Source organism: Nelusetta ayraudi, unplaced genomic scaffold (genome assembly GCF_046127955.1).
Source record: "Nelusetta ayraudi isolate G7.1 ecotype Tasmania unplaced genomic scaffold, CSIRO-AGI_Nayr_v1 ptg000050l, whole genome shotgun sequence".
Lineage (NCBI taxonomy): Eukaryota > Metazoa > Chordata > Actinopteri > Tetraodontiformes > Monacanthidae > Nelusetta > Nelusetta ayraudi.
Genome location: NW_027466100.1, coordinates 341918 through 369828, shown reverse-complemented (window position 1 = coordinate 369828; position 27911 = coordinate 341918). Strand labels below are relative to the sequence as shown.

Below are 27911 nucleotides of genomic sequence, written 5' to 3'. Positions count from 1 at the left end.
CGCAACTATACGACTTTCTATTATTCATTTCCAGTAAGAATCATAAGAACACACCACAACAGTCCGTTTCTGTGTTGACCAAAGCCCCTGAGGAAGGTAGTGTGGTGCACCCCATGCTTTGCAGGTTGCTTTACTGGTAAGGCCCTTAGTTTCTATTCATTTGTACAGCACCTGGATGCGTTCCGATGTAAGTGATCACTGATTTTCAGATGCACGCACAAGCAAGGCAAGGACTTTTTTTTTTTTTTTTAAAGGCATTTGGTAAACTATTGGTTACTGCATCCTCCCAAAAAGACGGAAGACAACAGGTTTGAATTTGAATGACTGTTCTTGTGTAGCTGAAGGTACTGCACTCACCACTGGATGGATATAGTCACATCAGTGTTCCTATTGGTTTTGTGAATGCTAACAGGAAGCAGTCCTTAAAGGTATTTGGTTCTCAGGGGAGCTCCTCAGGCCAGCTCCTCTCAAAGAGTCCACAGAACTGGTTGGAGTTCATGCACATACTGCCTTGGCTAAAACGACAACTACTAATTTGACGATTTCAAATGTTTAAAAAAAAAAAAAAAAACGTTTGACGGCACGCCGTGACATCGAAGACGTCCTGCCGTTTTCCCTCCACCGTCATGTATTTCAGCACGTTGTTGTTATTTTCTGCCCACTTTCTTTCCCAATCACATGAAATAAAAAAAAAATAGAAGCTGTCACACATACATTTTACAGTGTAAGAATCAGAAAAATACACAATAATAGTAAATGAGAAAAGAGTAAGCAACCCCCCCAAAAAAAGAAGCATTTTGTAAAGAACTACCCCTAAAAAGCAAATATTTCATCAAGTTGTTGTAAACTACCGGCTGCATTTTATTTCCCAGAAGAAGTTATGCTTCAGCTTTTAACAAACAGGGCTACAGTTATTGTTTCACATCTGACACTGATGCTTTGAGTTGTACTCTGAGAGTGACATTCTCCTCTGGAGTGAGCGACGTGTGTTGCCATGTAGGCTGGAAAACTCCTCGCTTGTCAGTGTTGTACATGAGCACACAAACAAGCCCGTGTGTGTACAGTAAGTGTGTATGTCGTCGCCGTTGCAGAGGGACTGGAGAAGAACCTGTCTTTTTGCGTAACTGAGGTAGAATGAGAGACACTGAGGGCAACTGAGGTTTAAATGAGGTCTTTTTGTCAAGGCATACTGGTAATGTCAAATACAGGTCAGAAATGCACAACAAACACAGCACAACAATTATTACTGAGTAGAATGACATGTTCCTGAATAGTTCTGTACCTGAGGTTTCAATATGGTGTAATAGCACTGTAATAGCAAAATCCTGAGTGTGGTAGAATGACAAGTTGCCGACGTAAGTATCTATGAAAAGTTTTATATCCAAAATGAGACATCCTTTCTAACTTTGGCTGCCATTTCTCAGCTGGTGATTGGAGGAAAGAAAATATTGTAGCTTTGAGCTAAATACTGCAAGTCGTGCTTTTACATTTTGAATAAGTAAAATGTAGATTTTTTTTTTGGAGGGAAAAAAATACAAAAAAACAAAAAACAAAAAACAAAAAAACAACAAACAGACTTTCTTTCCACCCAAAGTGGATATTTCATTTTGGAGTAGAAAACCATTCATGTTCATGTTTGTATTAATGACTTCAGAGCACCATGATTATAGTATAACATTGCTAAAAAAGAAAAGAAAAAAATGTCACCGTCTTGCTCTCATCATATGAGGATTCCTGACACTTGATGTAGAGGCTTGTTCAAAAAAAAAAAAAATCAGTCTGGTTTCTTTTTTTTTGTAAACCCACCTAATGCTTAAACCTGTAGCCTTCAACCACCTCTCCATACATTCTCTCCCATGCACACACACATGCACACACAAAACAGAGGAGGTTGAGGAAAGCATTCGTTTTCAAAGATTAAAAAGCTGGAAATTTCAGTGAAAACCCCTCTTGGCCTTTTGCTTTTTTCACCAGGATTTAAAATCAATGAGACGATGACGGTTAGCTTAGCGTAGCAAAAATACTGTAAAACTCTTCAGCTCTGTCCGAAGGTAAGGAAAGGTAAGGCACATGTCCACTGTAAAAATAAACACTTTGGTTTGTGTGTGAATTAAACAACAATCAACACTGGAAAATGAGCTTCAGAGGTGCTTGTTGGCAATTTCTCTTACCTTGGGATGCCAAGCTGGGCTAGCCGCCTGCTTCCAGTCTCCTTGTTAAGCTAAGCTAACCGTCCACTGGCAGTAGTTTGATGTCAACTCTTATCATCAATACTAAGAAGTGTTTCCCCAAATGTAGAACTATTCCCTTCAAAACCTTATCTAAAGATCAAATTTCATGAATGGTTAAAAGTTGTTGTTTTTTTCACCACGTTCTCTTGTAATGAACCAACAGAAGCAGACAGTGGTTTCAAATGTGAGGAAGAAACTCCTGTCTACTGTAGATTTTGAAAATATGTTTGTTTGTTTGTTTTTTGTGTGTGAGTGCGTATGTGTGTGTTTGTGCTCCTGAATCCTCATGACAGAAAGGAGTCAGAGTGAATCCGTTTGCTTGAGGCCAAACCTTGAGGTAGTTAGTTGCGTCCTATCTAATCTCCTTCCTCTTTGCCTGGAACCTGAGATGTCGAGGACTCAAGCTCTGACGGACCCTCCTCGGCCTCTTCTGATTGGCCCTGGAAAAACAGGGGACCAACGGTCATTCGGTAGGTTCACACGGAGTCGGTAAGAATATGAATTGTCTCAGCGTCAACTGCGTCAACACTGTAAACTACTGAGCTAAGCAAACCGACAAACCAAAATAAAGATGTTTGGAGTTGAACTGCACCAGACAAAGACTGAGCAAGATTATAGCGATAGGTGAAAAAATGTTCACAACCGGATTTTGGAATAAGCATGGAGTAAGTTTGTTTTGTTGTGACACCAGACTCTGTTAGTTGATATCGCATCCTGTACTTACAAAACTGAAAGGAAGCATATGACCACCTGTCGCAGGTTGCCGTAGGAGTAGAACCCAACGCTGTCAAGAAATGAACATCTGACCCTTGGCTACATGCTGGCTAAAGATTAAGAGTCGCGCTAAGCTATAAATGTCGCCCCACCCAATTGTGCACGTAAACACACTGACCAACTGCAATTATCTCTCTCAGCATGGTGACTCATTACGCACACAGTAATGAATAGACGCGGCACGAGAATTCAAGAATGAGTGTTGGGATTTTTTTTCTTCTTCTTCTTCTTCTCTTTTTTCAATGGTTGCGTGCGGAGGACTGGGTCCAGCTGTCAGCCCTCGAAATGTGAGGAAGACGACGGTTATGCCAGGAAACCGAGAAGACAGAGGAAGGCAGCAGTTAGATCAGGTTTCCCCACTCGACATTGACTCATTCTTCCCCTTGGTGAGCGGGTGCGTGCGCCTGGGAGACGAGTCTGTCTCAACGGTTTCAGTTCTTCAAGCATCTCTTGACGAAACGCTCGGCGCCGGCGGGGCATCAAGGACCCTGCCCGCTTTGGTGGCGAGCGTTGCGCAACGCCGTCGCCTTCAAAAAGTGAACACGATGGCAAAGACGAGGCAAAGTTTCTCAGAAACACGACGGGCCGCGACGCCCCGGTGGCTGGATGCCACAGAGGATGTTCGGAGGTGTATCTGGGGAATTCAACGCCGCCATCTGCGAGTTTCCAGGAACTCGTCACATCCTCACAGAGCCAGTTAACGTACAAGACAAGAAAAAAACGTTTCGCATTGGCGGTTTTTTGATCCAAACGTTGTGCGTGCGAAGGCAAGACCGACAGAGATGTTCAGCTCTCGGATAAAATTAGAGTGCGCGCCTGCGGTTGAACAGTAACCTTTACAGGTGAACATAATTTGACCTTCTCTCAACCTTCCAAAAGTTCACACGTCCGTCTCTTCACTGTTCCTATACGTACAAGATGCTGCAGCAAGGAGATTAACTCAAAAATCTCAAGCACAAGAATCCACCACTAAAATGTTCTGGTTCAGCGACACTGTATTGAAACAGCTCTCCTCCTCACAAAAAAAAACAGTACATTTTGACTGTTCACATTTTGACATCATGTGGCCAGGTTTTTTTGCGGTATGGCCACAACTGTTGTTAGCTTTTTTTTTTTCTTTCTTTCAGTAAATTGCTTCAGAAGAAGAAATGGCCGTTGAAACGCTTTTACTTAAATGCTCTACTTTCATGACAATGCATATATGAGTAAGATGTGAACTCTTGAAACTCTTGATATGAACCATGAACTTTCTGCAAGGAGTGTCTTGGTATCTTGGTAGTTCAATTTTTTTTCTCCAGATTATAACAAAGTCATATTTTCTTTTTCCCAATCTTCCAACACCCGCTCCATCCATCTCCTAAAATTGTGCAGAGTGGCTTAATAAACTCATGTCCCATCTAGTGCCGAAGCACCAAGGGCAGGTGGGACCGTCAAAGCGTCGTTGGGCGGCTGCAGTGCAACTTCAGTGAAGGCAAAGTGCTTTGAATGTTTGTTCGGGTTGTCAAGAAACACACGCCTTGACATCTCTGCACTACAGACGTTAGGGAAAGTCAAACAGTGAAGTAATGACACAAAATGAAATTTCTTTTGAAATCCAGTAGAAGTTTCACTCCAGCAGTTACAGCAGAGACAGAAACTAAGTGAAGTAAACACATTTAAAGAGTTTTGCCGTTACACAGATTCTTAAATAGTACGTTTATTTTGGTATCTTTTATAATTTGTCACTTACATTTTGCATTTGCACTTGCACTTGTTGCCATTTGCTGCTGCACCTTCTGCAGTGCAGCTTTCTTTACCAGAAGCTGACTTCTCTTCTTTGTCTTACATAGACTGGAATATACTGAAAAGATCTGCCAGAGCTGCTAAGGGGCTACATGTAAGCATCAAAATAAATCCTTAGAAACCAATAAGCACGGAAGGATTTTGCGTTCCTCACCTGCTCTTCAGGTACTTCTTGAACAACTTTTTTTTGGGGCTGTGGAGAAAGGAGGACCACAAATTAATCAACCATGAAAGCCAAGTCGCCGTCAAGGACTGTACAGCTGCAGCAGACACCTTGGAGGCTTTGGACATTTACTCCTTGTCTCTAACTGTCAACGATTGCGCCATACCCATTTCCTTGGTCGCCCACGTGGTCGTTTCTCCCCAGGCTCTACTTTCTGAGGAAGAGCAGACGGGTTGGTTAAAATCATTAACAGAGGTTTCAAACTTCTGATATATTATCAAATTCCTGTGCTAAGTGTATTTTCTGTTCATCTTTTCAGAAAGGTTTACATTATACATCTCATCGTAGATCGCTTTTTCGATTTTTAAAAAAATTCTAGACATTACATCTTCTAACTATGTGGACTTAAGAGAATAAAAATCGATGAAGGCCTCATAGCCTCCTGCAACAGCATTTGAACTACCTGCCTATTAGACCTGTAATGTTTGGGAGGGAGCATAAACAATGGAGTCACAAGGTGGCTGAGCCTGAAGGAGGTATCTGCAACACTGCCCCTTATGACATCACGAAGGCTGCCGAACGGCATGAGTTATCCATCACTTTCTGAAAAGTGGATTAAGAAAATTAAGCACATATGTAGATTTTTTTTTTTTCAACTCTTGGGTTTTAACAGACAGGCTGCAAATGCATGTAACTGTTGGAAAACAGTCACATGTAAAAAGAATTTTGTACAATACCAGACCCATAATGCAAAGGCTTCAATGATCTCTCATATTAGTTTGAAATGCACATATACCTCTGTGCAGTGCGATTATCCAAACCAGACCTACACCTGTCAACCTAATGCAAGTAATGAAATGGAATTAACCAATTACATAGTTAAATGCAAAGATTATACTTATAAAGATCATACAAAGATTAATTAAAGCAAAAAAAAAAAAAAAAACTACTCCCCCACACACTCACATATTGGATTTGATTAATAAAAGTTATCTGTGGCAGTCCAACTTGTCAATAAATATTTCAAAGGTACAATGTAAGTACAGCGAGAAAATGAAGCTAATTGGTGGAGGCAGACACATCCAGCCTGTCAAATCATATAAAGGCACCTTTGATAAAGCATTCCAATTCATTGCGAGCTTTGCAAAAGGCAGTCACAATGAAGTCTTCAGAATATGAATGGAAGCTAACAGAACCGTTTCGGATCAATTTGTATGCGGGGGCCTCCAGTGACTTCACTGCACAGCTAGTCTCACCCATTTTATGCTATTTCTTCATTTTATACCTCTCTTATTCTTCTTTTTTTTTAAAAGCTGAAGCATATAATCATCAAACTGCTGTTCTTTTTTGTAAACTAGTGGGTGGGTCAGTGGGTCAACAACTGTGTTGCTGCAGACATCTGTTTCCACGTGACATTGTTGTGAAAAGATCACCTCAGGAGCATTTTTATATTGAATATTTTAAATTCATTTTTCATAAAGCCTTGTGCTCTATTGACAAACTAACAAAAATGAAATGCAGTAATCTTTTTCATATAGCAGCAACAACGTGTGGAAGCTACCCTTACTTCTGGTTTGTTTTTTCTATCAAGGAGTGATACAAAATTATGGTCAAAAAACACACAAACACAAGACTTCAATCCATGTTAAGTCATGAAAACCTTCTTGTGGCATTTTAAACCGATAGAAGCGTCAACATTTACAAGACTGCAATTAAAAAGTGAACGTCTGAGAACTCGTTTTAACCTTCAGTGCAGTTTTTGGGCCTTTGTTTTTGCTGCCTTTGGGTCGCCCTCTCGGCCGCTTTGGAGTTGGTGGTCCAACAGGCTCCTGCAGAATCGGGATCAGGTATGGCAACCAATGAAAACAGAGCTCCTCACCGAGAAGATATGAAACGACAATTAGAATGCATCACCTCCTGCTGTTTCCGAGGCCGGCCCCTGCCCCTGCGCTGAGGCTCAGGAGCCGACTGGGCGGTGCTCGGCTGGGGAGACGGCTCTTTGGTCCCACTGTTACTCATGCCTGGGTCTGTCCACCTGCGTCAGAGAGCGTGGGCATCAAATCCAAGGAGGAGCTGCCTTGAGAGCTTTGAGGACAGAAGGCCAGAGTGTCAGCGGCGTGACAGCGTTAAAGAAAAGAAAACACTTCTCCTCAGCGTGATCATCCCGGGTTATGAAACTCATTTCGTTTGAGCGCAACGACGGGATTGAATACAAACAGGTGCTTAACGCATTATTAAAAGGGGATGGACGGAAAGTCACGCAGGCCTCCTTTCCAAGAGCGAGCGTGGGAACCGCCTGGACAGGAGGCTTGGCACCAGGTTGATCGGAACACAAACAGGAGACTGGCAAACGCAGGGAAACATGAGAGTGGTGTCCAGCGACTAAAAGTAGCACAGATATTCACAACTCATTCTGCCATCCGCGCTCAGTATCTCCTGCGCTGCACACTGTCTCCCATCTGCCTTCTTTGAGCTCTTTTTTTTTTTTTCTCAATGGGGTCCCTGCGGGTTGTAGGTGTGCCCGAAGCTGCTACAACTTGTACCCTGCAGCTCAGACGGCCTCAGACAAACCAACACGTCGACAGAAAGCACAAACAGAAAGAATCAAAACATAAATTGAGCCTTTATTGAGCTACAGTGGGGGAAATTTCTCCAATTAGCATCTCATCTATTTGTTTTGTTGTTAGCACCAGGTAGTTTGTGCTTGTTTACACAGTTGGACGATGATCAGTGATTGATCTTGATGGAGTATTTTTTTTTTTTTTTTAATCTACACATATTTATCATCCCAGATTGCACAGTTTTGTTTACATTAGATCCAATGACTTGCTCACAAGGTGTTTTTTATTTGGATTTTCAGTGTGACTGCCGTACCACCCCTTTCTTAAATTCTACAGACTGAGGAAACTAACGAAAGGACACACTGATCCAGGTTTCCAACACGTTTCCTGGAAATCATGGTCATAAATGTAAACTACACAGAGATTAAAAGCCCCACTTCAATTCAAAAGCAAACATCTACTATAGATCCACTATTTTTTTTTTTTTAAAGACCAAACGTCTTTGGAGTTCCTATTTATTTATGATGTACAACTTTTTCTTTTTTCTTTTTTTTTTTTTCGCTCTGTCAGGCCTCCGAGTTAACCATTTATTCCGCTGCTATTCCTGCCAATTTCCTCGAAAGCGCCCCAGCGACACCCGGCTCGATTTATCAGCGTTGCTCGGAGGGCTTTCACCGTAATCGCACTGAAGTGACACCGGCGGGACGTCCGCGGCTCGCGGAGGTGCCTTTTCTTTCCGCACCGTGTTCGCTCCAAAGAGGAATGTGCCAAACACTAATTGCCAACACACCCTATCAAAAACGGCCGCGGCGAAAAGCAGGAAGTCGCGGTAATTTGAGCGATCGACGTGCCTCGGCAGACACGATTTAAAAGGCCCCCCCACCCCCCCCCAAAAAAACAAAAAAACTAGACGCGCGTACGTCGCTTATAAACACATTTTCGCAGCAATGCAACAAGCGAGCCGCACGACTTCTTCTCCTTCTCCTCCTCCTCCTCCTCGTCCTTCCTCTGCAGGATCGGCGGCACACATAGCGAGCCAGCGAGCCGCCGTCCGCTGCAGCTCGTCCGTGTTTGGCAGCCGAGCACGGGACTGAATGTACTCTTTTTTTTGCATAAGGGCGGCAGTGGCCACCATTAAAAAAACACACACACACACACACACACACACACACACACACATACTTCAACTGGCCTTTTTTTTTTGCAGGAGGTGCGCGGACGGATCGTGCAGCAGCGGAACCGACGCTGGCCGACTTTTCTCGGCTCGAGCAAACAAGCGCGTGTAAAAGTGGGGAGAAAACGGCAAAACAACAGCCGAGCGAGGCCAGCAGTGTGTGTGTGTGTGTGTGTGTGTGTGTGTGTGTGTGTGTGTGTGTGTCTGGGGAGGGGGGCTTCGGGGGGCAGAGCGTGTAAAATGTGCACATCTCCTCGCTCCCATCACTTGCGCAATCGAGCTTTTTAAAAATGCAGGGATTGTGTTTGTTTGTTTGTTTGCTTGCTTGTTTGTTTTTGCCGCGATCGAGGTGGGTGAACCGAAGCGTCCGCAAAAATGATAATAATTAAAAAACAAACAAACATAGGAATGATAAACTTTGTGCACAGAGGGACAATGGCGAGCAATACAGGTGCAAAAGCTCTCCTTTCAGAGCAGCCTCTATACACTCACGCATACACAGGCTAGCCTGTACATACATACATACATACATACATACATACATGCATGCATGCATTCGGGCTAATGGGTCTCCATGTTCAGGGCTGAGTGATCCCACTTTAAATGCGGGGCCGGTGGTCGCAGGGAAAGAAGAAGGAGAAGGAGAAAGAAATCCCGCCAGGGACGCGAGGACCTACCTTGCCGTTGCTCTGCAGTTTTACCTGGAAGTTCACAGTCTGCTCACTTTGTGCTGCAGCACAACTTTGAAAGTGTAAGTGTATCGACCGTCTCATTGGTTGGTGTGGAACTCTCTCTCTCTCTCTCTCTCTCCCTCCCTCCCTCCCTCCCTTTCCCTCCCTCTTTCCTCCCCCCGCACCCCTCCTCTAATCGGAAATGTGTGTGATCCCCCCCCCGCAACCCCCCCAGAAGTCCAGTCACGAATACCCCGGTTGCAGTATAATTGGGGGGTTGTAGCCGAGCAGTATGCATTGCATACTTTCTCTATTAAAGCATGTTTCAAGGAAAGAGCGCGAGTGGTAGGAGTGTGTATGGCAGCGAGCCCCGCCCCCCCTCCCTCCCCCGAATAGCTCACCGGACCACCCACTTGAGAGGAGGAGGGGGCGAGAGGGGGCGGGGGGAGGGGGACGGAGAGTGAGCGAGGAGCTGCTGGTTCCGGGGTTCCCAAACAGGGGTCTGGCTGGGGGGTGGGGAGGGGGTGGTGGTGGCTGGGAAGTTCCCCTCACCAGAGGGAGGGAGGGAGAGAGAGAGAGAGAGAGAGAGAGCGAGAGAGAGAGGGAGAGAGCGAGAGAGAGAGAGAGAGAGAGAGAGAGGGCGAGAGAGAGAGAGAGAGAGAGAGAGTTTCTCCAGTGGAAATGCTGGTGAGGCCAGGCAGTCTAGACTGTCTGAAACAGGTTTCACGACCAGTGTTGTTGGGATTACTCCATAAAAGTAATCCAACTACTGATTACTGATTACTCCTTAAAAAGGTAATCTAATTACTACATTAACTACTTTGTTTCATATGTAATCAATTGCTAATTACTGTACTTTAAAAAAAAAAAAAAAAGGTAAAGTAACAGTTGAGAACGTCTTGTTTCCTGCACACAACGTACAACGAACCACAATATTCTTTCATTTATACGAGATGAACTCAAAATAATGTTTGTATTTCCAGCTGTCAATGACAATGCATGCACGGCTGCACCATCAATCTGCGACATCATTGTTTTCGGTTGTTTTTCTAAATTTCAGACATTTTGTGCGTAATAAGACTTTTTTTTAAGCTTGCAAAATATTTCCGAAAAGTAATGGAATCTTTACTTGACAAAGTAATTATGATATAATGACCATTTTTGCCAGAGTAATCCCTTGACATTACTCTCTTACAAAAAAAAAGTAGTTTGATTAGAGTGGTGGATTAGTTAGTAACAGATTACTCGCCAACACTGTTCACTACTCAGCCCCTGCTGACTGATGTCCGCCTACAACTGCTGCTGAGAGAAATGAGTCGGTCTGCATCAAGCGTCAAATGAGTTCCATGCAAAAAAACAACAAAACCCCCCCCCCCACAAAAAAAACAACAAAGTCAGTCATGCAATAAGAACAGTCTGATGTTCCGTCAACAGTGGGGGAGGGGGTCCTGCATCTTGTAGCAGAGGTGGGCTGCAGCACGCAATTGCATCGGCACTCAGCAGGTGGAAAAACTGATTGACTGATTAAAAGCAAGATTTGTGATCAAAACATTACCTTACAAGGAAAACAAAAAAATGTTTTCATCGAATTTTTGTTCTTTAACTATTAAGAATATTAGTTACTTAGTTACTAACTGCTTGATGAGGACAGTTTATTTTTTTCCTGAAATGAAATGTGAAGCTAAAGCTTGACAAACTACAAGCGCAGAGGAGGAGCCCTCCCTCTCTCCCTCCAGTGAGTGATCGATACACACAGGAATGTTGGCTCCATGGGGAAGGCACATTCCAGGGAAGACCGCGCTGCGCCTGCTCACGGAGTCATATCAGGTGAGCGCGGCTGGCATGACAGCAAGTAAAAGAAGAAGGGCGGGGGAGGGGGGGCGGGTTACCGTGAATGCAGCTCATTTAACCTGTAAACTGTTGAGTCGTTGCGATAGAAAAAACAAAAACCCGATCACTTGTTGAACCTCAATGCCGTTGGCCCCGAAAAAGGAGGTGAAAAAAAAATAAAAAAAATTTGTCCCCGTTCGTGAGGGCAGCAGCATGAGACTTCTGAGAAGCAACGGTGCTGCAAGTCGCTCGGGTCACAAGTGAGCGTGATTAGTCATTACTTTTAATCTTACTGCATGAAAGTGAAAAAAACGAGCGTCCTAACTGTCGCCCTGTCATCCTGAAACGCCGCTCGGTCTAACGGCAAACCGGAGAGGAGAGACGGCGAGACTCTTGCTCGCTTGGGCCCCGAGTCTCTCCACACTGCGGCTGCAGGAGAGATGCAGTGTCAAAACGGCCTCCCCATTGACTGGAAAACAGGGGGGAAAAAAACATATTGGCGAGGGTGTTTCCAAGAGGCGAAGGCAGCGATGGAATGGGGGGAACAGGGGTTGGGTGGGTGGAGGGAGAGGGGGAGGGTCTGCAAGAGAGAGAGAGAGAGAGAGAGAGGGAGAGGGAGAGGGAGAGGGAGAACGTGTGTATGCAAGAAAGATTTCAGTGGCCCTCCGCAGTCTGGTGCGCCTGAGATTCGGTCAGACTCTGATCTTGAGGTTTATTTAAGCTGAATTCCGTGGGCTCATCAGGACCGGGTTACAAAAATCCTCCTATAGAACTAGAAAGAATGTGCAGCGCATACAGTTCTGCATAAGGCACAAAGGCATGTCTTTAGAGGTGGGGGCAGGCATCAAAAGACAGGGAGAGGAGGGATTTCTTTAGAGTCTGGGGGCAAAGAAGGTATTTTTTTTTTCTCTTCCTCCCTTTTTTCGGGGCTCCATTCAGTGCCAGCGAGAGGAGGGGAGGCGTGTACTCTTGTGGAGGAGAGGAGACGAGAGGAGGGGAGAGGAGAGAGGAGAGGAGGGGAGAGGAGAGGATAGGAGAGAAGGGGAGAGGAGAGGGGAGGAGAGGAGAGGAGAGGAGAGAAGAGGAGAGGAGAGGAGAGGAGAGGAGAGGGGAGGAGAGAAGTGGAGAGGAGAGGAGAGGAGAGGAGAGAGGAGAGGATAGGATAGGAGAGAAGGGGAGAGGGGAGGGGAGGAGAGAAGGGGAGAGGAGAGGGGAGGAGACGAGAGGAGAGGAGAGGATAGGAGAAAAGGGGAGAGGAGAGGGGAGGAGAGGAGAGGAGAGGGGAGGAGAGGAGAGGATAGGAGAGAAGGGGAGAGGAGAGGAGAGGAGAGGAGAGGAGAGAAGGGGAGAGGGGAGGAGAGGAGAGGAGAGGAGAGGAGAGGAGAGGAGAGGTGAGGAGAGGAGAGGGGAGGGAAGGGGAGGAGAGGTGAGGAGAGGGGAGGAGAGGTGAGGAGAGGAGAGGAGAGGAGGGGGGAGGAGAGGAGAGGAGAGGGGAGGAGAGGGGAGGGGAGGAGAGGTGAGGAGAGGAGAGGGGAGGAGAGGGGAGGAGAGGTGAGGAGAGGAGAGGGGAGGAGAGGAGAGGAGAGGAGAGGAGCATTTCCAGGGGATGTTAGGAACTTAAAATGTGTGCTGTAAACACCCCCAGCCCTCCACCACCACCCCTCTCTCTCTCTCTCTCTCTCTCTCTCTCTCTCTGTCTCTCTCTCTCTCTGTCTCTCTCTCTCCCCCTATCTCTCTCTCTCACACACACACACTGCTCACGTTATTGTCACTCAGTCTGTACATTTGTATCCCCATGTCCACATTTTGGATTTTTTTTTTTAATGTAAACACATTAAAATGGAGCTTGAATTTAAAGGATTTCACATTTATAAGTTGTACATTCAGAAGACATTTTACACGGCGGCTATAACAACTTTAAAAAGAGGAAATAAGCGTTTATTAGCGTAGATTTTCTTTTTTCCTCCAACTGCAACCTCCCCAGGCAGCTCAGACATGCTGATAAATATTGTAAGGGATTAACAAGTGTTACTGTCTCGCATGCAACCACATAAACTTACCATTCATCCAATTGTTGTCAACGGCTTAATAAATGCTGAGCTGAAAGGATTGAGTGAAAACTGGCAAAACGAATGGACGTCATGACCGCCCTGCTAGATCGCCAGTGATTGCCACTGTGTGTGTGTGTGTGTGTGTGTGTGTGTGTGTGTGTGTGTGTGTGTGTGTGTGTGTGTGGATTCTGGCTGCTTGCAAACGTGAGACACGTGTCGGAAAGGTGCACCAGCGAGCTCTTGTGAAAGTCATTCCAGCTCAAAACACACATCCAATATCAAAATCCATCACTGCGGGTTTAGGGCCGCCGGATGACAAGGAATCACAATTTTGCCCACGAAATGAGAAAGCTTTACATTGTAGAATTGTTATTGTTACAGTAATACATTTGAGCGTATATATTTCACTGCGCTACTGAAAATGCTTTGCGTCGAACGACGGTTAAAAAAACAAAACAAAACAAAACAAAACACAACAACACATGAGCTTGGTCAGTCCCTGTTGGAGGCCAGCTCGTGCCTCTAAGCCATCTCCATGACCTTCTTGATCCAGTCTACATAGACAGACACCCGGATGAAGATGTTTGGCTGCCCCTGGTGTCCGCAGCGCCTCATGGGAATGATCACACCCTCAAGTACCCAGCAGTCCCTGTTCTGACACGCCAGAGGGCCGCCGTAGTCTCTCTGCAGACACACAGGAACAACACTCGGGAGTCATTACTTGTCTCTGTTATGACTGACTGTCACTGCCGAGGTTGGAAACATCTTGCAGTCGCATCTTGTCCAGTCCCCCTCCATTATCCACACAGTGACTGCGGCTTGATTTATAGGGGTGTATAAATAGCCGTACGCTCCCCTCTTCACGTGACTCTCAAAAGCGATTATTTGATGTGTCGATTTGCGTCAGTGATGGGGCGGCGGGGGGGCTCGCACAACCTTCTCGAAGCAGGGTGAAGTTACAAACAGCAAAGTGTCAAGCGGATGCTGGTGTTGAATCTCAATGGTGAACCTGTTAATGCGTCTCAAGTCGGGCAAGAAGATGTTCAGTGTGGCCGTGTGGCTGGCCGGTTTCTTTGCCTGGATGCACTGGTTGAAGACACCAGAGTGGCTCTTCAAGTTGGAAGAAAATATTTTGGACCTTTTTTTTTTTTGTTCAAATTTGTGCCCAAATTTTGATGTGCCAATTTGTTGTGCAAATTTGTGCACAACAAAATAATTGTTGTGCGCAAATTTGCTTCACCTGTGTATTTGGGACGCACAACGTGATCAATGCACTTGGTCAAATGTGGTCACTGATGCAATTAAATAGACATAAAATTGCTGTATTTGAAAAAATATATAATTCATGATAAGTACATGGCCAGCCATGTTCAAAAATGGGGGAAAAACCTCCAAAACCATGAACAGTTTCTTTATTGTCAACTCTAAAAGAACAAAGTGAGCTGTGGTCTGATGTGCTCAACTGGGCTCAAGAACAATACCAGTTTAATCACAATGTCTCCAGTTTGAGCGATGTGGTCGTCTTTGACCATCACTATCTCCTGTCTGCTTCTTCGCACTTAAAGTTTTTTCATTTAATTACAAATAATTTTCAACAAAATGTGAAAAATTTTGAAAATGAAAATGAAATCCTAAACATGCTGCTTCAGTTTCTGGGAAATAAATAAATAAATAAATAAATAAATCTGTCGTAAGAACAGAACAAGGCTGCACCCGTTTGCATAGACACCTACCTCACAAGCGCCGACCCCGCCCTGGAATGAGCCCGTGCACATCTCATTCTCACGAACGCGACCTCTGAAGTATTTGTTGCATTCCCTGTTACTGAGAACCGGTATCTGGGCCACGTTGAGGACGGTCTCATCTCCAGTCCCTTGGGGAAAAAAAAGAGGGAAGAATTTGAATATGTCCATGTATAGGTGCAGCAACAAGACGAGGACTCTTAGCCTGTCGTGCACATCCAGCTAATAAATGGCGTTATAGTTAATGAGCGGGAGTCACCACTTGCCTCTCGTCTCGCCCCATCCCGCAATTTCGCAGCGCGTGCCCTCCTCCACGATGTAGCGCTCGGGGGGGAGGCAGATCTGAGCCACGCGCGTGTTGAACTGGGCAGGGCTGGTGGGAGGAGGAGGGGGGGGGGAGCAGCAGAGGTCAGGTGTGTGCGCGTCGGCGTGCGCGGGGGTGTGGTGTTGCACGGCGGCGCTCACTATTCCAGCTGCAGCATGACCAGCTGAGACTCCGACGGGCCGCAGACGATCTTGGTGAGGGGGATGGTCTGCACGTCGGGCTCCTCTTCCCGCGGATCTCGGAACAGCGTTCCCAACCTGGCCGAGTATCCGGGCAGGTCCACGTAACTGCGTGGGGACAGCAAATCCGATCCGTTCTGTTTACATCAGGGCTCGCTAACTCTTTTTTTGAACCTGAGAGCTACTTCACGGGTAAATGAGACACACTGATCTATGTGAAGGCAATGATCACGTTAATGAGTTCTCAACAATTATCAACAATGACTTAACAAGGTAGGATGAAATTAGATCCTGGACGCAGCTCAACGAGTTGTGCTATTTTTAGAGCAGGCCTGCGGGCTACTCATGTGGTCCTTGGGGGCTACCTAGCACCCACGGGCACCGTGTTGGTGACCCCTGGTTTACATCCGACCCTGGACTTTACTTTGACTCCTGAAGTTTCTGTAGGTCAGCAATGCTAACGTCATCACACTTTTTAGGCTAATAGTACCGTCCTCATTTCATTTTCGCCACAGTGAGTTTGAGGAGTGGCAGTAATATTGACAGTTGCTTAACAGTACAGCTAATGTGTAATTATACTCAGGAAAGCACTCACACAAAGGCAATCTGAACCTCGCTCACGCACGTGCGACCCCAGAGTCGACTTTGTTTGACTAGCGCTCAGCACCATCCTCAAGCATGGCTCTTCTGGCCCCAGGCACAGTTGCAAGAAGTGTATGTTGACGGTACAGCTAGCCGCGCACAAGCACCAGCACGGTAAAAACCCCATGAGGCGAAAGCAGCCACTTCTTTTCCGCTGAGTGGAAGTCCCAGACTTTGTTTATCACTGTTGTGCGGCAGCTCAACAATTCTTTACAACGGGAATGAAGCGACAACGTGATGATGTAAGGTGGTTGGCCGTGCTCTGGCACGTGAGCGCACGCCAGTGAGGGTCTGGGGAGGAGGAGGTCCCTCTGTGCTTTGGCACAGTACAGAACGCCCATATGAATCCCCTTGTAGATGGACTTGAGTTGAAAATTTTAAAGTCTTGAGTGGAGAATCACGGTTCATGCCCGAGCAACTTCTTGGGTTGGTTTGTTTTCTCCTGTGAGAACGCGTCTCCGGTCTGAAAGTCAACTCGCCGAGCATGAGAAAATCCAGAGGATTTGCATGGAAACATGCACTTCTTGAAGTCAACCTTTGCTGAAAGATACATCTTTTGTCTATAAACAGAGGGCTAAATGTGGTGTTTCCTGAAGACCTACAGTTGGTTATTAAGGAACCATGCAGGGCTGCTCCACTTAAGCGGGTATAATATGAGAGCTGCAAAAGTAAAAATGTATATTAACATCTTTCATTGGTACTTGTAAATGTGGACTATGTGTTTTTATAGGAGTCTTTTTCTGTTGAAAAAACACCACAGGTTCTCCATTTAAATCTGGATTTTCATGGCGCATGTCGCCGTGGCTTCCTTTGCACAGCACGATCGTCACTATCCAGCCATATTTACATTCTGTATATAAATGCTTTGTGGAATGTGACAGTTTTCCACTTGTACCCTGCTGGATTTTTTTTTGACTTCAACAGGCAGTTCATGAATTTAAACGAGCCTGCCGGTGCACCCCCGCAGAAGAGTTATGCTCCTAAAAGCCTTTAAAAAGCTTTAAATAAACAAAGTCTACCAGGAGGAGAAACACTGCTTGGTGCTGATCACCCATCGAGAGTTCACCAGGGATCCTCCGCAGAAATGGTTCCCTTTCCTGCAACAGGAGAGAGGTCAGATGTCAGACGCTGCATGGCACAGGAGCGTGTTCCATTTGTCAATGGCCGAGACAAGCGTGCCCACCGGTCTCTGAGGCTCACTGTCCACGGCGAGTTGCCTGGAACCCCGCCCACAATCCGCAGTCTAGTTGGAGCACGATCGTCCCTCTGGCCGCACTCGCTGAACTCCACCTTCTCTGAAAGGACAATATGGTCACGGGGGATTTATATATATATATATATATATATATATATATATATATATATGTATATATATGTATATATATATATATATATATATATATATATATATATATATGTATATGTATATATATATATACATACATATATATATGCATGTATGTATGTATGTATGTATGTATACATATATGTATATACATATATATATATATATATATATATATATACATATATATATATATATATATCTATATATACATATATGTATACATATACATATATATGTATATATATGTATATATTTACACAACAGGGCTGTCAAACAATTAATTTTTTAAATTGCGATTAATTGCAAAATCATCATAGTTAACTACGATTAATCGCGGTTTTAACTGCATGTGTACAATTCTGTTATTTTGCATATCAAGGCAGTTTTAACCCCATACTGACAATTTACATTACTTCATCAAAATCTATCTATCTATCTATATTTCTATCCATCTATCTATCTATCTATCTATCTGACCACGATGTAGTTTGTCCTAATAGAGTTGCCGTAAGACACCAGACAGATCCCATAGCCTCGGACAGATTCTGTCCCTACACCGGCCTTACGTTTGAAATGCGATTAAAGAAAATGAACGCGTTAGGGATTGTATTTAACTAATCACGATTAACGTGTTAACGCTGACAGCCCTAATATACATATATACATGTATCTTAATGACTTGTTGCTCAGTGATAATTCAGAAACTTACCCGGGGGGTCAGGTATGGGCACCTTCTCTCCGGCTGTAGGGAAAGTGGAAGATGAAAGAGATGACACATCCCACATAAAACTGCACACAGTGAGGGGGAGGGGAAGAGAGAGAGTGGTGCGAGGAAGTACCACACTGCTTGATAGCGCAGTAGTCAAACTCAGTTTTGGGGTCGGTGGTGTAGCACCAGGGTCCGTGCTGGTCCCCGTCTGGATTACGACAGTAGTTCTCTGTCAGATTGGCCTCAGGATGCGTCCGCGGGTTTATCCTGGAAAATCCCACAGAGCCATTAAAGGGATTCAGCCATCTAATAAATGCTTCTCACCGCGGGTGGGTGGGACCTCTCCCCCTGCATGTTGTTATCTTTTCTTATGTACGCCAATGCTTACAAAGCACATTATGAATGCACACTGGCAACATCTTCCAAATGGTTTTAGGTGTTCATGAATCTCCAGCAACTCTGTAAAGTATTTTTTTGAACTTTTCCGTAAGTGTCTCATTGTTTGGAGTTACATTGTTCACGGACTGCATCATGATGTTGTAAAGTCTCTTTAGACACATAAAGTGGTTAAGAGGGTATGCAGTGTAGACCCAGCTGTTCTACTACTACTGCTGCAACTAAAACAACTAGTTAAAAAAAAATAAAAGAATAACAAAAAGGATAACAATGTGTACCACGCAGTGTCAGAGATACCCCTTAGAACGTGTTATTGTGACACGACGTGCTCGTCTTACTTGGTCCTGTGAGGTGTGTTGACGTTCCACTTCTGGCAGATGATGCCCTTCCGTGTTTTGCGGACGATGCCTCTGTAGTTTCTTCCATTTTCGTGGTAGCAATCTGGGAGAGAAACAGTCTTGCTCTAACAGTGACGCTGATGGATGACGTCAGGAAGTCAAAAGAGTAGCAAAGCTGTTGTAATTGTTGACATTTAGGTTATGTGCAATTGTCCATCCATCTTCTATACCCACTTCGGTCGGGTCGGCCTGCTGGAGCCTATCCCAGCTGGGCGAAGGCATGTTACACCCTGGGCAAGTCACCAGTTCATCGCAATGCCACATTGAAAGTTCAAATAAAGATTCATATCCACGCAAACACCTATGAGCAATTTAGAGTTTCCCAATTGTCCTCACAAGTGTGTTTCTGGACTGTGGGAGGAAGCCGGAGAACCCGGAGAGAACCCACGCAGACACAGGAAGAACATGCAAACTCCACACAGAAAGGCCCCAGACCTGGGCATCAAACCCCCAACCTTCTTGCTCCTCTGCATCACGATGAAAAAGGTTTTTGGATACCCCATGCAGCTGTGACATATTGCTTTATGAATCAGTTGTAAGTCTGGAATTTCTTTAAGCAGAGGCACCCACAACCCACACGCTCCCTTCTGCACGGGCACTGATCCGTCCAGGTCAAGACTGGATGCCTCAGCCGGATAATTCTCCTCACCACACATCCAGGGCAAGGACAAGAATTGACTTTTGCCATTTTTTCTTTTTAGAAAACCAAAAAAATCATTTGCATTTTCTTGTGTCAGTCTCCAATGATTTCCCCACAAACATGTCTTGATCGTATTTGTTTTTTTGAATTCAGGGTGTTCAAAAACTTTTTTTTTTCCATAGTTGCAAGTTAGATTTTAATAGCTTGTGTTTTACTACAGGCTACTTGATCCCACATCATTAACCCCCCTTTAACCTTAAATATCATCAGAACCACGCCCCTAATTACGGTTGCTGACAATGTCAGTATTCATACATTCTTACAGACATTTACCCATTGTAGCAGCTAAGAGAAAAACATGTTGCCACTATCGCTCTGCGCCGCTCTGTTTCATTCATTCTCACCCTCGGCCTCGATGTCATCTGCACAGCGTTTGATCTGCAGACAGAGCGCCGTCCTCATCTCCTGCACAGATGTGAAGCACCAGGGAGCCTCCGACCCGTCGGGGTTACGACAGTAGTTCTCCTCCAAACCCCTGGATGAGACCAGTGCTGCTCATTAACCAGGACCCGGATCAGTTCCGCTGACTCTAAACAAGTCATACTCAACAACTATTACCACCTGTCTACATGCTTATTCACCCAAAAAACACTCCATGGATTGAAATTACCCATGTGTTTACAGCCTCCAGTGAAAACGCTCAGTTGTTGCATTCTGCTAAATCAGACGCATTGTTGGACTTTCCACATTTTCGAAGGGGACAGAAAAAGTTGGAGTGGTAGTCATGGGCAGTTTGTCACAAAACATAGGATGTAGCATTGCCCTTTATGACATCACAGAGGGCAGATTTCCATAATTGCATGTTTCAACAAAATATTTTATTGGAAGTGGAGCAAGCAAACAGGTAATGGTAAGATATGAATAAACGTTTCTCATTGATAACTAGAGACTCAGATTATTTGTAATGTACATTTTGATTTGCATATATCAGCCCTCATTTAGAAACACTTTGCTGCTCTCATTAGGTAGAAGGTACAATATATAACATATAATATATAAACAATCCAAGTAATTATTGTCTCCCTTCACCTTCCAGCCTCTGGTAAGCTTAAACACATGTAAATTAGCATTCCCAGACCAGTTTGGCACTTTTCCATGCCTCGCTGCACAATCCTGACCCTGTTAGCAATGTTTAACCCTTCTAAGGATGTGTCTCATCCTCTGCAAAAAAAATGTTTTGTCAATGAACAAAAACATATTATCCCATCAGAGACAATTATGCAGGATAGGTTTTCAAAGCTTCAAAGGCAACCATATCTGTTGGATCTTGATTCTATTGTGGCCACAATTTGTTAAAACAATTCCTGAATTTCCCGAAACTGACAACTTAAATCACTCATCCTGGAAAAACACCAAGATATTACACTGAATTATTGTGTAGTACTTCCTCAATCCTCCACCTTCCATTAAACCTTGACCTGACCGGACTCTGATCATGACATTTTGGCAGCAGGATTGATGAATCATCCATGTTGCCACTTAGAGCCAAGAAGCTTTTTTTTTTTCTACATCTATCTAAAAAAAAAAGAATAAGTCCAGTGACTCAACTGCAGTGGCATCTTGACATTAACATTCATGTGAGGAGCAGCAACAAGAGCCTTTTGAACACTCTTGTCTCCTCCTCCTCCTCCTCCTCCTCCTCCTCCTCCTCCGCCTCCTCCTCTTCCTCCTCCTCTTCAGTTACTCACTTGCATTCGTACGTGTTTGGGTAGAAAGGATGCTCATGAGGGTACTGGGCGTCCCACCGCTGGCACGGGATGCCCGAAGTCGTCTCATTGACTTTCCCACGGTAATCTTCGCCACGGCTGCGGAAACAGTTGGTGGTGAAGCTGGAGCGCTGGCGCTTCTCCACCCGCACCTCCGCTGTGGGGCGAGGCAAGGCAAGGCAAGGCAAGGCAAGGCGAGGAATTAGCCAGCCACCTCTGGACCACACAGAGGTGAGCTCGGTTAATGTGGTTAATATTTACGGTGGCAGGCCCGCGGAGGAGGGAGAAGGAATTTGGGGTTTATGTTGCGTTAAATTAAAGCCGAAATGGAGTGATTTCTTTTGTCTCTTTCGGCTCCGTCGGTGTGATGACACAGAGGCAGCGAGCCGTTACATTGTGGCGGGTCAGCTGTAAAAGCTGTGAATGGAATTACAGCGATCTCCTTTCATTAGTGTGTCTGAGCAGAATGATGTGATTATCATGTATCCAGACAAAGTGTTGTTTTTTTTTTAATATACATATGTATGTCTAAAGACAGACATGCTGAAGGCCGATACAGAAAGCTTTTCATAAGAGGCCAACCCATGATGTTTTACTGATTCTTATCTTAGCTTTACTTTGGATGTTATACACTTTCGAAAAAAAGGTCCCATTTAACTCATTATCAAGTCTTTATCTTCATGCTAGACTCCCTCGGAGCAGCCTCACACAATTATCCATTCAAAGACTCCCTGAAAACAGAATGTTTAGCCCTCTGTTTGCAGCCTACTGCAGAAAAAACGCTGGTTGTAGCCTCTGGCTTAAACTGAAGCTTCGTCGCTGTGCCTTACACATATTTGAGGGCGTAAACAAGGCGGCTTTGTGGTTGTCTAACGCAATGGAACCAACACCTGACCTGGGGGTCTTGTCAGGGGCATCACAGCCCTTTGTGACATCAGAATGGCCTAAATTCCCAAACGGTGACTTTCAGCACACGGTCGGTAAACTCGAGCAAATGAATGACTTCACTCGAATCTGGGAAGATCATTGACGGGGAAGCATCTTATTGTTAGGAAATGCTGGTAAAGTAAATTCCCCATGATGATAGAGTATAACCAGACAGTGTTTCCTCTTTTAACTCATTTCTTTTAAAGCGTATTGTGTCATGTGTCCGATGAAGAGACAGTATGAGTGTTGATATGTGTAACTATGCGTGTTCAATTGATTTCTAATTCATTTTTTTTTTTACTGCCGACACTAGATGGTGCTCTCTTAAAGTTTTTAAGTCCCATGCCCTTGGTGGAAGTGCCCGCGTTGCGCAAGTCATTTTGAAATTCTGGAAAAACCGATGAATATGTGTCAAGGCTCATTTATTTATTTACTTTGTTTAAAGCCAATCGTTCAGCCTCTGAGTCTGGGTTCAATGGCATCTATTGAAATGTTATGCACATTAAACAAACCACAAAATCAATGAGCATGTGGAACGTGTAGGCTTCAGACGTTTTCTGTTCCAGTTAAATAAAAAAAAAAGAAACACACAATCAATTCATAAATTAGCAACAATTATAGCTGATGTATAGACATAAACAGCAACTACAATATGGATTAAAGGCTGTCACTTGAGCAGCCTTTATGTTTTAAAGAAAGAGGTACACACATCCAAAACACCACTAAAGCAGTATTTCTAAATTTGATTATGCCAACACTAGTTAGCTCATCTCTCACATCCTGCTGGCAATTTATCCAGAGAAGGGTCTGTTATTGTCCCATTTCAGTAAGCAACCAGTTTCCAATAAACATAAAAAAATAAATAAAAACTGTCTGGTATAAAAGAAGATGTTTAGGACAAACAGGGCAGGATTCTTAAACTGCCTGTTCCCTTGTGAAAGTTCAATGTGAATTCTCCTGTGATGCAATAACAAAATCAGATTGGTCTTACTGCACATGCTAATGTCGCAGCTCTCTCTTTCCACTTCAGGGTCTGTGGTGTAGCACCAGGGCACCGGAGAGGCGTCCGGATTACGGCAGTAGTTGTCGTCCAAACTCTTATCAGGATACCTGGGAAAAAAGAAAGAGTTTGAATAAATATCAAGATGCTGTTGCAAGTTTCTTTTTTGTTGATGTTGTTGTCGCTATTGTTAGCAATTAACAAGCTTGCTTGACGATAGCAATTAAAAATGTGCATACTTCTCCGGCTGGTAGATGTGCTGATGAGGGTATTGCTGGTCCCACCTCTGACACTCCCTTCCACTCACAGTGTGGTCCACCTGCCCCCGGTAGTCCTCTCCATTGCAAGTGATGCAGACGTCTGCAAACCACAAGCGGTCCTTCAAACACACCCTGAATGTAACACTCCATAGACAGTGGCTGGAAATTGCAAAAGCCGGCGTAAGGAACAGGTATAATTGCAGTTTCTTGGGAAGGGTTGCATAATTAGTTTGTAATTACAGGGGGAAATAGAATAGAACTGCTCCATTTAGTAATCACATCCTCCTGTTGGCCAGCAGAACCATCTTTTCGGGTTCAATTTAAATGAAGTGAATCCATTTTGTTGGTTGTAAACTTTGAAACTCTTAACCCACATAAACGTATTGCTGTATGTCCACATTTAAAAAAAACAAAACAAAACAAAAAAAAAACTGAATTGATGACAATGAGAAACAACCTTGTGTCACTCATGCTCTCAGATACAACCTCCCAGAGAGCACAAAGTGCCGCGGTTCATTGCAGGAGACCGAACAGTTTCAGACCTGCGAGCACGTTTTTCGGGATTTGCAGAGGAATGCGGTTAGCGTACCGTCTCTGCACTGTGGGATGTGACAGCTTTCATAACGTCGCTCAGGGTCTGTGGTGTAGCACCACGGGCCGATGCGATCCCCATCTGGGTTCCGGCAGTAGTTCAGCTCCAGACCATTTCTCGCCGTGGGGGTCCACCTGAGATGAACAGTGACGGAGCGGCAGTTATGGCACAGCCACATTCTGATGACATATCGGGTCAGATCCTTTTTTTTTTTTTTTTTTGGAAACGTCTCCTATTTGCTTGCGTTGAAATGATCCGTGAGCAGCCATCAGGTGGAACCTTTCCCTTGCCGGCTTACCGAAGCATTTTGCTTCTGTCATGTCCACTTTGGCCACTGGGCTGCAGAAGAATTCCACATTCAGTCCTCATCCCAGCTGTATTCAAATTGCAGCCCACACCCATACAGCATTTGTCAAGAGTCCAGACGATCTAACTAGTGTCTGTTAGAGAGCTGCCTCACTTGTCAAAATAATAATAATAAAAAAAAGAATCTGGAACGACATCAGAAAAAAGGTGAGAGCTGAAAAAGGCAGCGAGGCGCTTCACTTTCAGCATATTAAGAATAGTGAAATATGATCACATTCTTTGTTATGGTGGTGGACAATTAATTGTTTTTAATAATTGTGACTGTCATTTGACACTTACATGACTGTCAATTGTGAAGACTCCAAAAAAACAAAACAAAAAACCCTGCAACCCCTTAGTGCAGGAGAAAGCGGCTATTTATCATTACGTTTTACCTTTGTGGCTAAATCACTGTATTGTGACTTGATTCATCCATTAATTCAAATTTCCATTCCCCCCCCCCCCCCCCAATCCACATAAATATAACCCAGGCCTTCCCAGGACATTGAGAAAGAATGAATAAAGTCTCTTTGTTCCACCTGGAGGCATTAAACAGTACAATACAGTAAAGCACCAGTCAATGTACTGTGCCGTGTTGTTGCCATTGCAGTGGCAATCACTCGCCTGTAATAAAACCAGCAGACAAGCAGCAACAATTACAGGGGTTTCAAGCGGTGAGTGTGGCCTTCATACAAGGTTGAGATGAGTTGAGGAGCAAAACAAGGCAATAAAAGAGCCTGAAGGGCCCTGAAGACAGGGCGCAAAGCCTAGCAGCAGTTCAGACCTTTTCAAACATGAGTCATGAATTTTTTAAATGACAGCCTGCTTTGCCTTTTCCTCCATGCGACTGTTGTCACACTTGTATACCGAGCTCTGAGATGCTATTTTGCATGGCTTTTTCTTTTTTTGACTTCTTCTTTGCAATGCAGTTTTGGAATTAGTCCCATGGTGATGTCATAAAGGGCACTGATAATTCAATGGCACCCCAATGACGTTGGTGCCAACACACTGCAAATTATTCCTTTTCTTCAAGCACTTGTGCACCTTGTGTGTATCTCTTCAAAACCTGAGGCAGAGCATCAGTTTTAGCAGAAAACCTTTTCTGTTTTTTTATTGCGGGAGGCTGTAAACAGAGGGCTAAATATGTTGTTTTCTGAAGTTTTTTAGGAGGGTTATTTCTGCAAAGGTACTCCACTGGGGTTTGAGATAAAAAAATAATAATAATACATTTTTAAAAACCAGGAAAAAATATGAGGCCTTTCAGTAGCTCTGGAGGACAGACCAAGGTGTCCAATCACTTCCTGCTCAAACAGGATGTAAAGGTGAACCTTCCAGGTGCCTCACCTGTGATCATGAGGAAACTTGGACCACCACTGCTGGCAGGTGAGCCCGCTCCTCGTGGTGAGGACTTTCCCCCTGTAGTCCTCTCCTTTACCCACGATGCACTTCCTAACGTAGACTTCACAGTTGAACAGCCAATTAGATTTCAGTCGTGCCGATGCCAGATCTCCGGGTCTTCATGCGAGAGCCTTACCCTTCTTCTCGTAAAGGTCGCAGTTGACGTTTCTCTTCACCTCGGCGTTGCTGCCGTCCCCCACCCAGGGCAGGTGTTTGCAGGTGACGATGGGACGTGTCTCGTAGTTGAAAGCTCTGATGTCCAGGGATATTTTAATGTCAGTGTTTGGTGCCTCCATCAATACAACAATATATCCCCCCCCCCTTTTGTTAATTACAACTTGGCTCTTAATATAACCATTTTTAAAAATGACAGACGTGAATAACATAGGTTGATAGCAGGATAAACAAGAGTATCAAAAACACATTTTGTTTTATATCAGAGGTCTAAAAATACTCTTGGTAATAACCCTTTAATACAAAGCATCTGCGTCTATTAAAAGTTTGCAGGCTGACATCCATTAATGTTGAGAGCCAACATAAGAGAAACAATATGCAGGCACAGACTTTGATCCCGCAGTTTTATACTGTTGCGAGGCTGAAAAGGGAAATTGTATAACCTGAATAACCAGAGGTAAGTAACGTATCTAATAACTGTAAAGGATTTAGGGCACAAGCAGACTGCAATTCAACTCTTCCATACCAGCTGCCAATTAATGTTCAATTAATTACACTAAATTCAGTTAATAGGCAGGCTTATCTCTTAATGAGATACATGTATATATGCGTTCAGAAAAAAGCCGTAGGTGACAATTTACGCCAGAACCAAACCTAATAATTACACCTTATTTCTGTGTTTAATGCAGAATGAAACGGCTGGCTACCTGCAGTCCAAAGACTGTGAGCAGCGCGAGGCGCACTCCTCCAGGTTCAGGCCTGGCATCAGCAGCACCCGAGCCGCATTCCAGGGCAGGGGAACCAGCTCTCTGCCCTCAGATCGCTGGAAGTCGTTCAGCGAACTCCGGTGGCCTGTTTCATGTAGAACAGAAGAGACGAGTCGGACTCAGAATATCAATTGGGCTCGGGCTCAGGCCGGAGTGCAGGTGGTCAATGGTACCAGCTGGGCACAAGTCAGCTGCATACATATAACCTTTGGACCAAGAGTGCTCCTGTTGCATGAGACCACTCTACCACCGCAATGCATTTGTGTTATAAAGAAAATAATTTTGTTGTGCGTTGTTGTATTAAAAATTGGTTGATTTTTTTTTTTTAAAACTCTAAACACACAAATGAACTTTTCTTTTAATTGTGTAATTCCATCCACAAAAACCACACACGTTTGTGTTTGTCTTTGTGGTGAAACACTAAAAAACACATTCCTTACCTGTGGTCACTCGGGCAGTCAGTAGGATAAAGAGCAGCGGCAGTTTCATTGTTCGTGATGTCAGGCTGATCATCTGCTCACCACCCTCAGCGAGAGCCCGGCTGAGATCTCTGGCCCAACTTTGGGGTTGCAAAACATCCAAATCCGGCCCGAATGTGGAGGGAAGAAAAAAACTCCCCGAGGCAAGTTTAAGATGTTAAAACAAAAAACAAAAAAGGCAGAGGGACTCGGGAGAAGGCATGAAACCCAACCACCCACACTGAATAGCCACCGAGCTCTTATTCAAACAGTCCCTGATCCCCAAAACACAGCCAATCAATATGTGTATTAATCATTAATCAAGAGTGGCATATCAGCATACGGTCATGCATCTCCTCAGATGATTACCAAATACTCCGAAATCAGTGTGTCCAACGATCAAAACAGTGTTGTTTTTTTTTTTGTTGTTGTAAATATCTGGCAGGCGTTAAACGTAGAGGTGAAGCAGAAACGTGTGCAGTTCCCTTGGCAGCCGCTAGACGTCAGCAAAAAATGCAATGAAACAGGAGCTGCTTCCACTTTTCGCTTTATTTATTATTTATTTATTTATTTACCATTTTACTCGCACCTCGTCGTTCCTGGAGGGG

General features: G+C 44.4%; 2 protein-coding genes and 1 long non-coding RNA gene across 6 annotated transcripts; 1 reads left to right on the top strand and 2 right to left on the bottom strand.

Annotated features, from left to right (window-relative positions):
- Nucleotides 1-1155: 1155 nt before the first annotated feature.
- Nucleotides 1156-9522, bottom strand: LOC142895680 (uncharacterized). 4 transcript variants are annotated; one of them, XR_012928237.1, is made up of 6 exons: nt 9363-9522; nt 6865-7035; nt 6696-6779; nt 5061-5164; nt 4942-4980; nt 1156-2671 (listed from the first exon to the last, which is right to left on the bottom strand). XR_012928237.1 is itself a non-coding variant. In XM_076036900.1 (6 exons), the coding sequence occupies exons 2-6, from the start codon at nt 6967-6969 to the stop codon at nt 2588-2590; spliced, it is 360 nt and encodes a 119-aa protein (XP_075893015.1). In that variant the 5' UTR covers nt 6970-7035; nt 9363-9521; the 3' UTR covers nt 1156-2587. The 4 variants fall into 4 exon arrangements, 3 of the variants coding, with proteins under 3 accessions (XP_075893015.1, XP_075893017.1, XP_075893016.1); XM_076036900.1 differs by having other exon boundaries at nt 5117-5164; nt 9363-9521; XM_076036902.1 differs by having other exon boundaries at nt 5117-5164; nt 6865-6985; nt 9363-9505.
- Nucleotides 8056-8976, top strand: LOC142895681 (uncharacterized). The gene is made up of 2 exons (XR_012928238.1): nt 8056-8607; nt 8719-8976. It is a non-coding gene; the product is annotated as an uncharacterized LOC142895681 (long non-coding RNA).
- A 3510-nt stretch (nt 9523-13032) lies between the features above and the next one.
- Nucleotides 13033-27568, bottom strand: mst1 (macrophage stimulating 1). Its single transcript, XM_076037055.1, has 18 exons — nt 27286-27568; nt 26786-26930; nt 26041-26156; nt 25851-25965; nt 24159-24295; nt 23549-23669; nt 23301-23419; nt 21365-21539; nt 20021-20151; nt 18917-19019; nt 18313-18449; nt 18183-18215; nt 17309-17420; nt 17145-17222; nt 15445-15591; nt 15246-15352; nt 14971-15110; nt 13033-13921 (listed from the first exon to the last, which is right to left on the bottom strand). The coding sequence occupies exons 1-18, from the start codon at nt 27356-27358 to the stop codon at nt 13760-13762; spliced, it is 2151 nt and encodes a 716-aa protein (XP_075893170.1). The 5' UTR covers nt 27359-27568; the 3' UTR covers nt 13033-13759.
- Between the last annotated feature and the right edge of the window lie 343 nt (nt 27569-27911).

Excerpts from the sequence above, each read along its gene's own strand:
- LOC142895680 (XM_076036900.1), bottom strand. The coding sequence starts at position 6,969 with ATGAGTAACAGTGGGACCAAAGAGCCGTCTCCCCAGCCGAGCACCGCC. Across the intron at positions 6,780-6,864 it reads GGCCTCGGAAACAGCAGGAG|GAGCCTGTTGGACCACCAAC; the intron begins GTGATGCATTCT and ends CCGATTCTGCAG. Across the intron at positions 4,981-5,116 it reads GTGGGCGACCAAGGAAATGG|CCCCAAAAAAAAGTTGTTCA; the intron begins GTATGGCGCAAT and ends CTTTCTCCACAG.
- mst1 (XM_076037055.1), bottom strand. The coding sequence starts at position 27,358 with ATGATCAGCCTGACATCACGAACAATGAAACTGCCGCTGCTCTTTATC. Across the intron at positions 26,931-27,285 it reads GACTGCCCGAGTGACCACAG|GCCACCGGAGTTCGCTGAAC; the intron begins GTAAGGAATGTG and ends TACATGAAACAG. Across the intron at positions 17,223-17,308 it reads ACAGTGAGCCTCAGAGACCG|GAAAGGGAACCATTTCTGCG; the intron begins GTGGGCACGCTT and ends CTCCTGTTGCAG.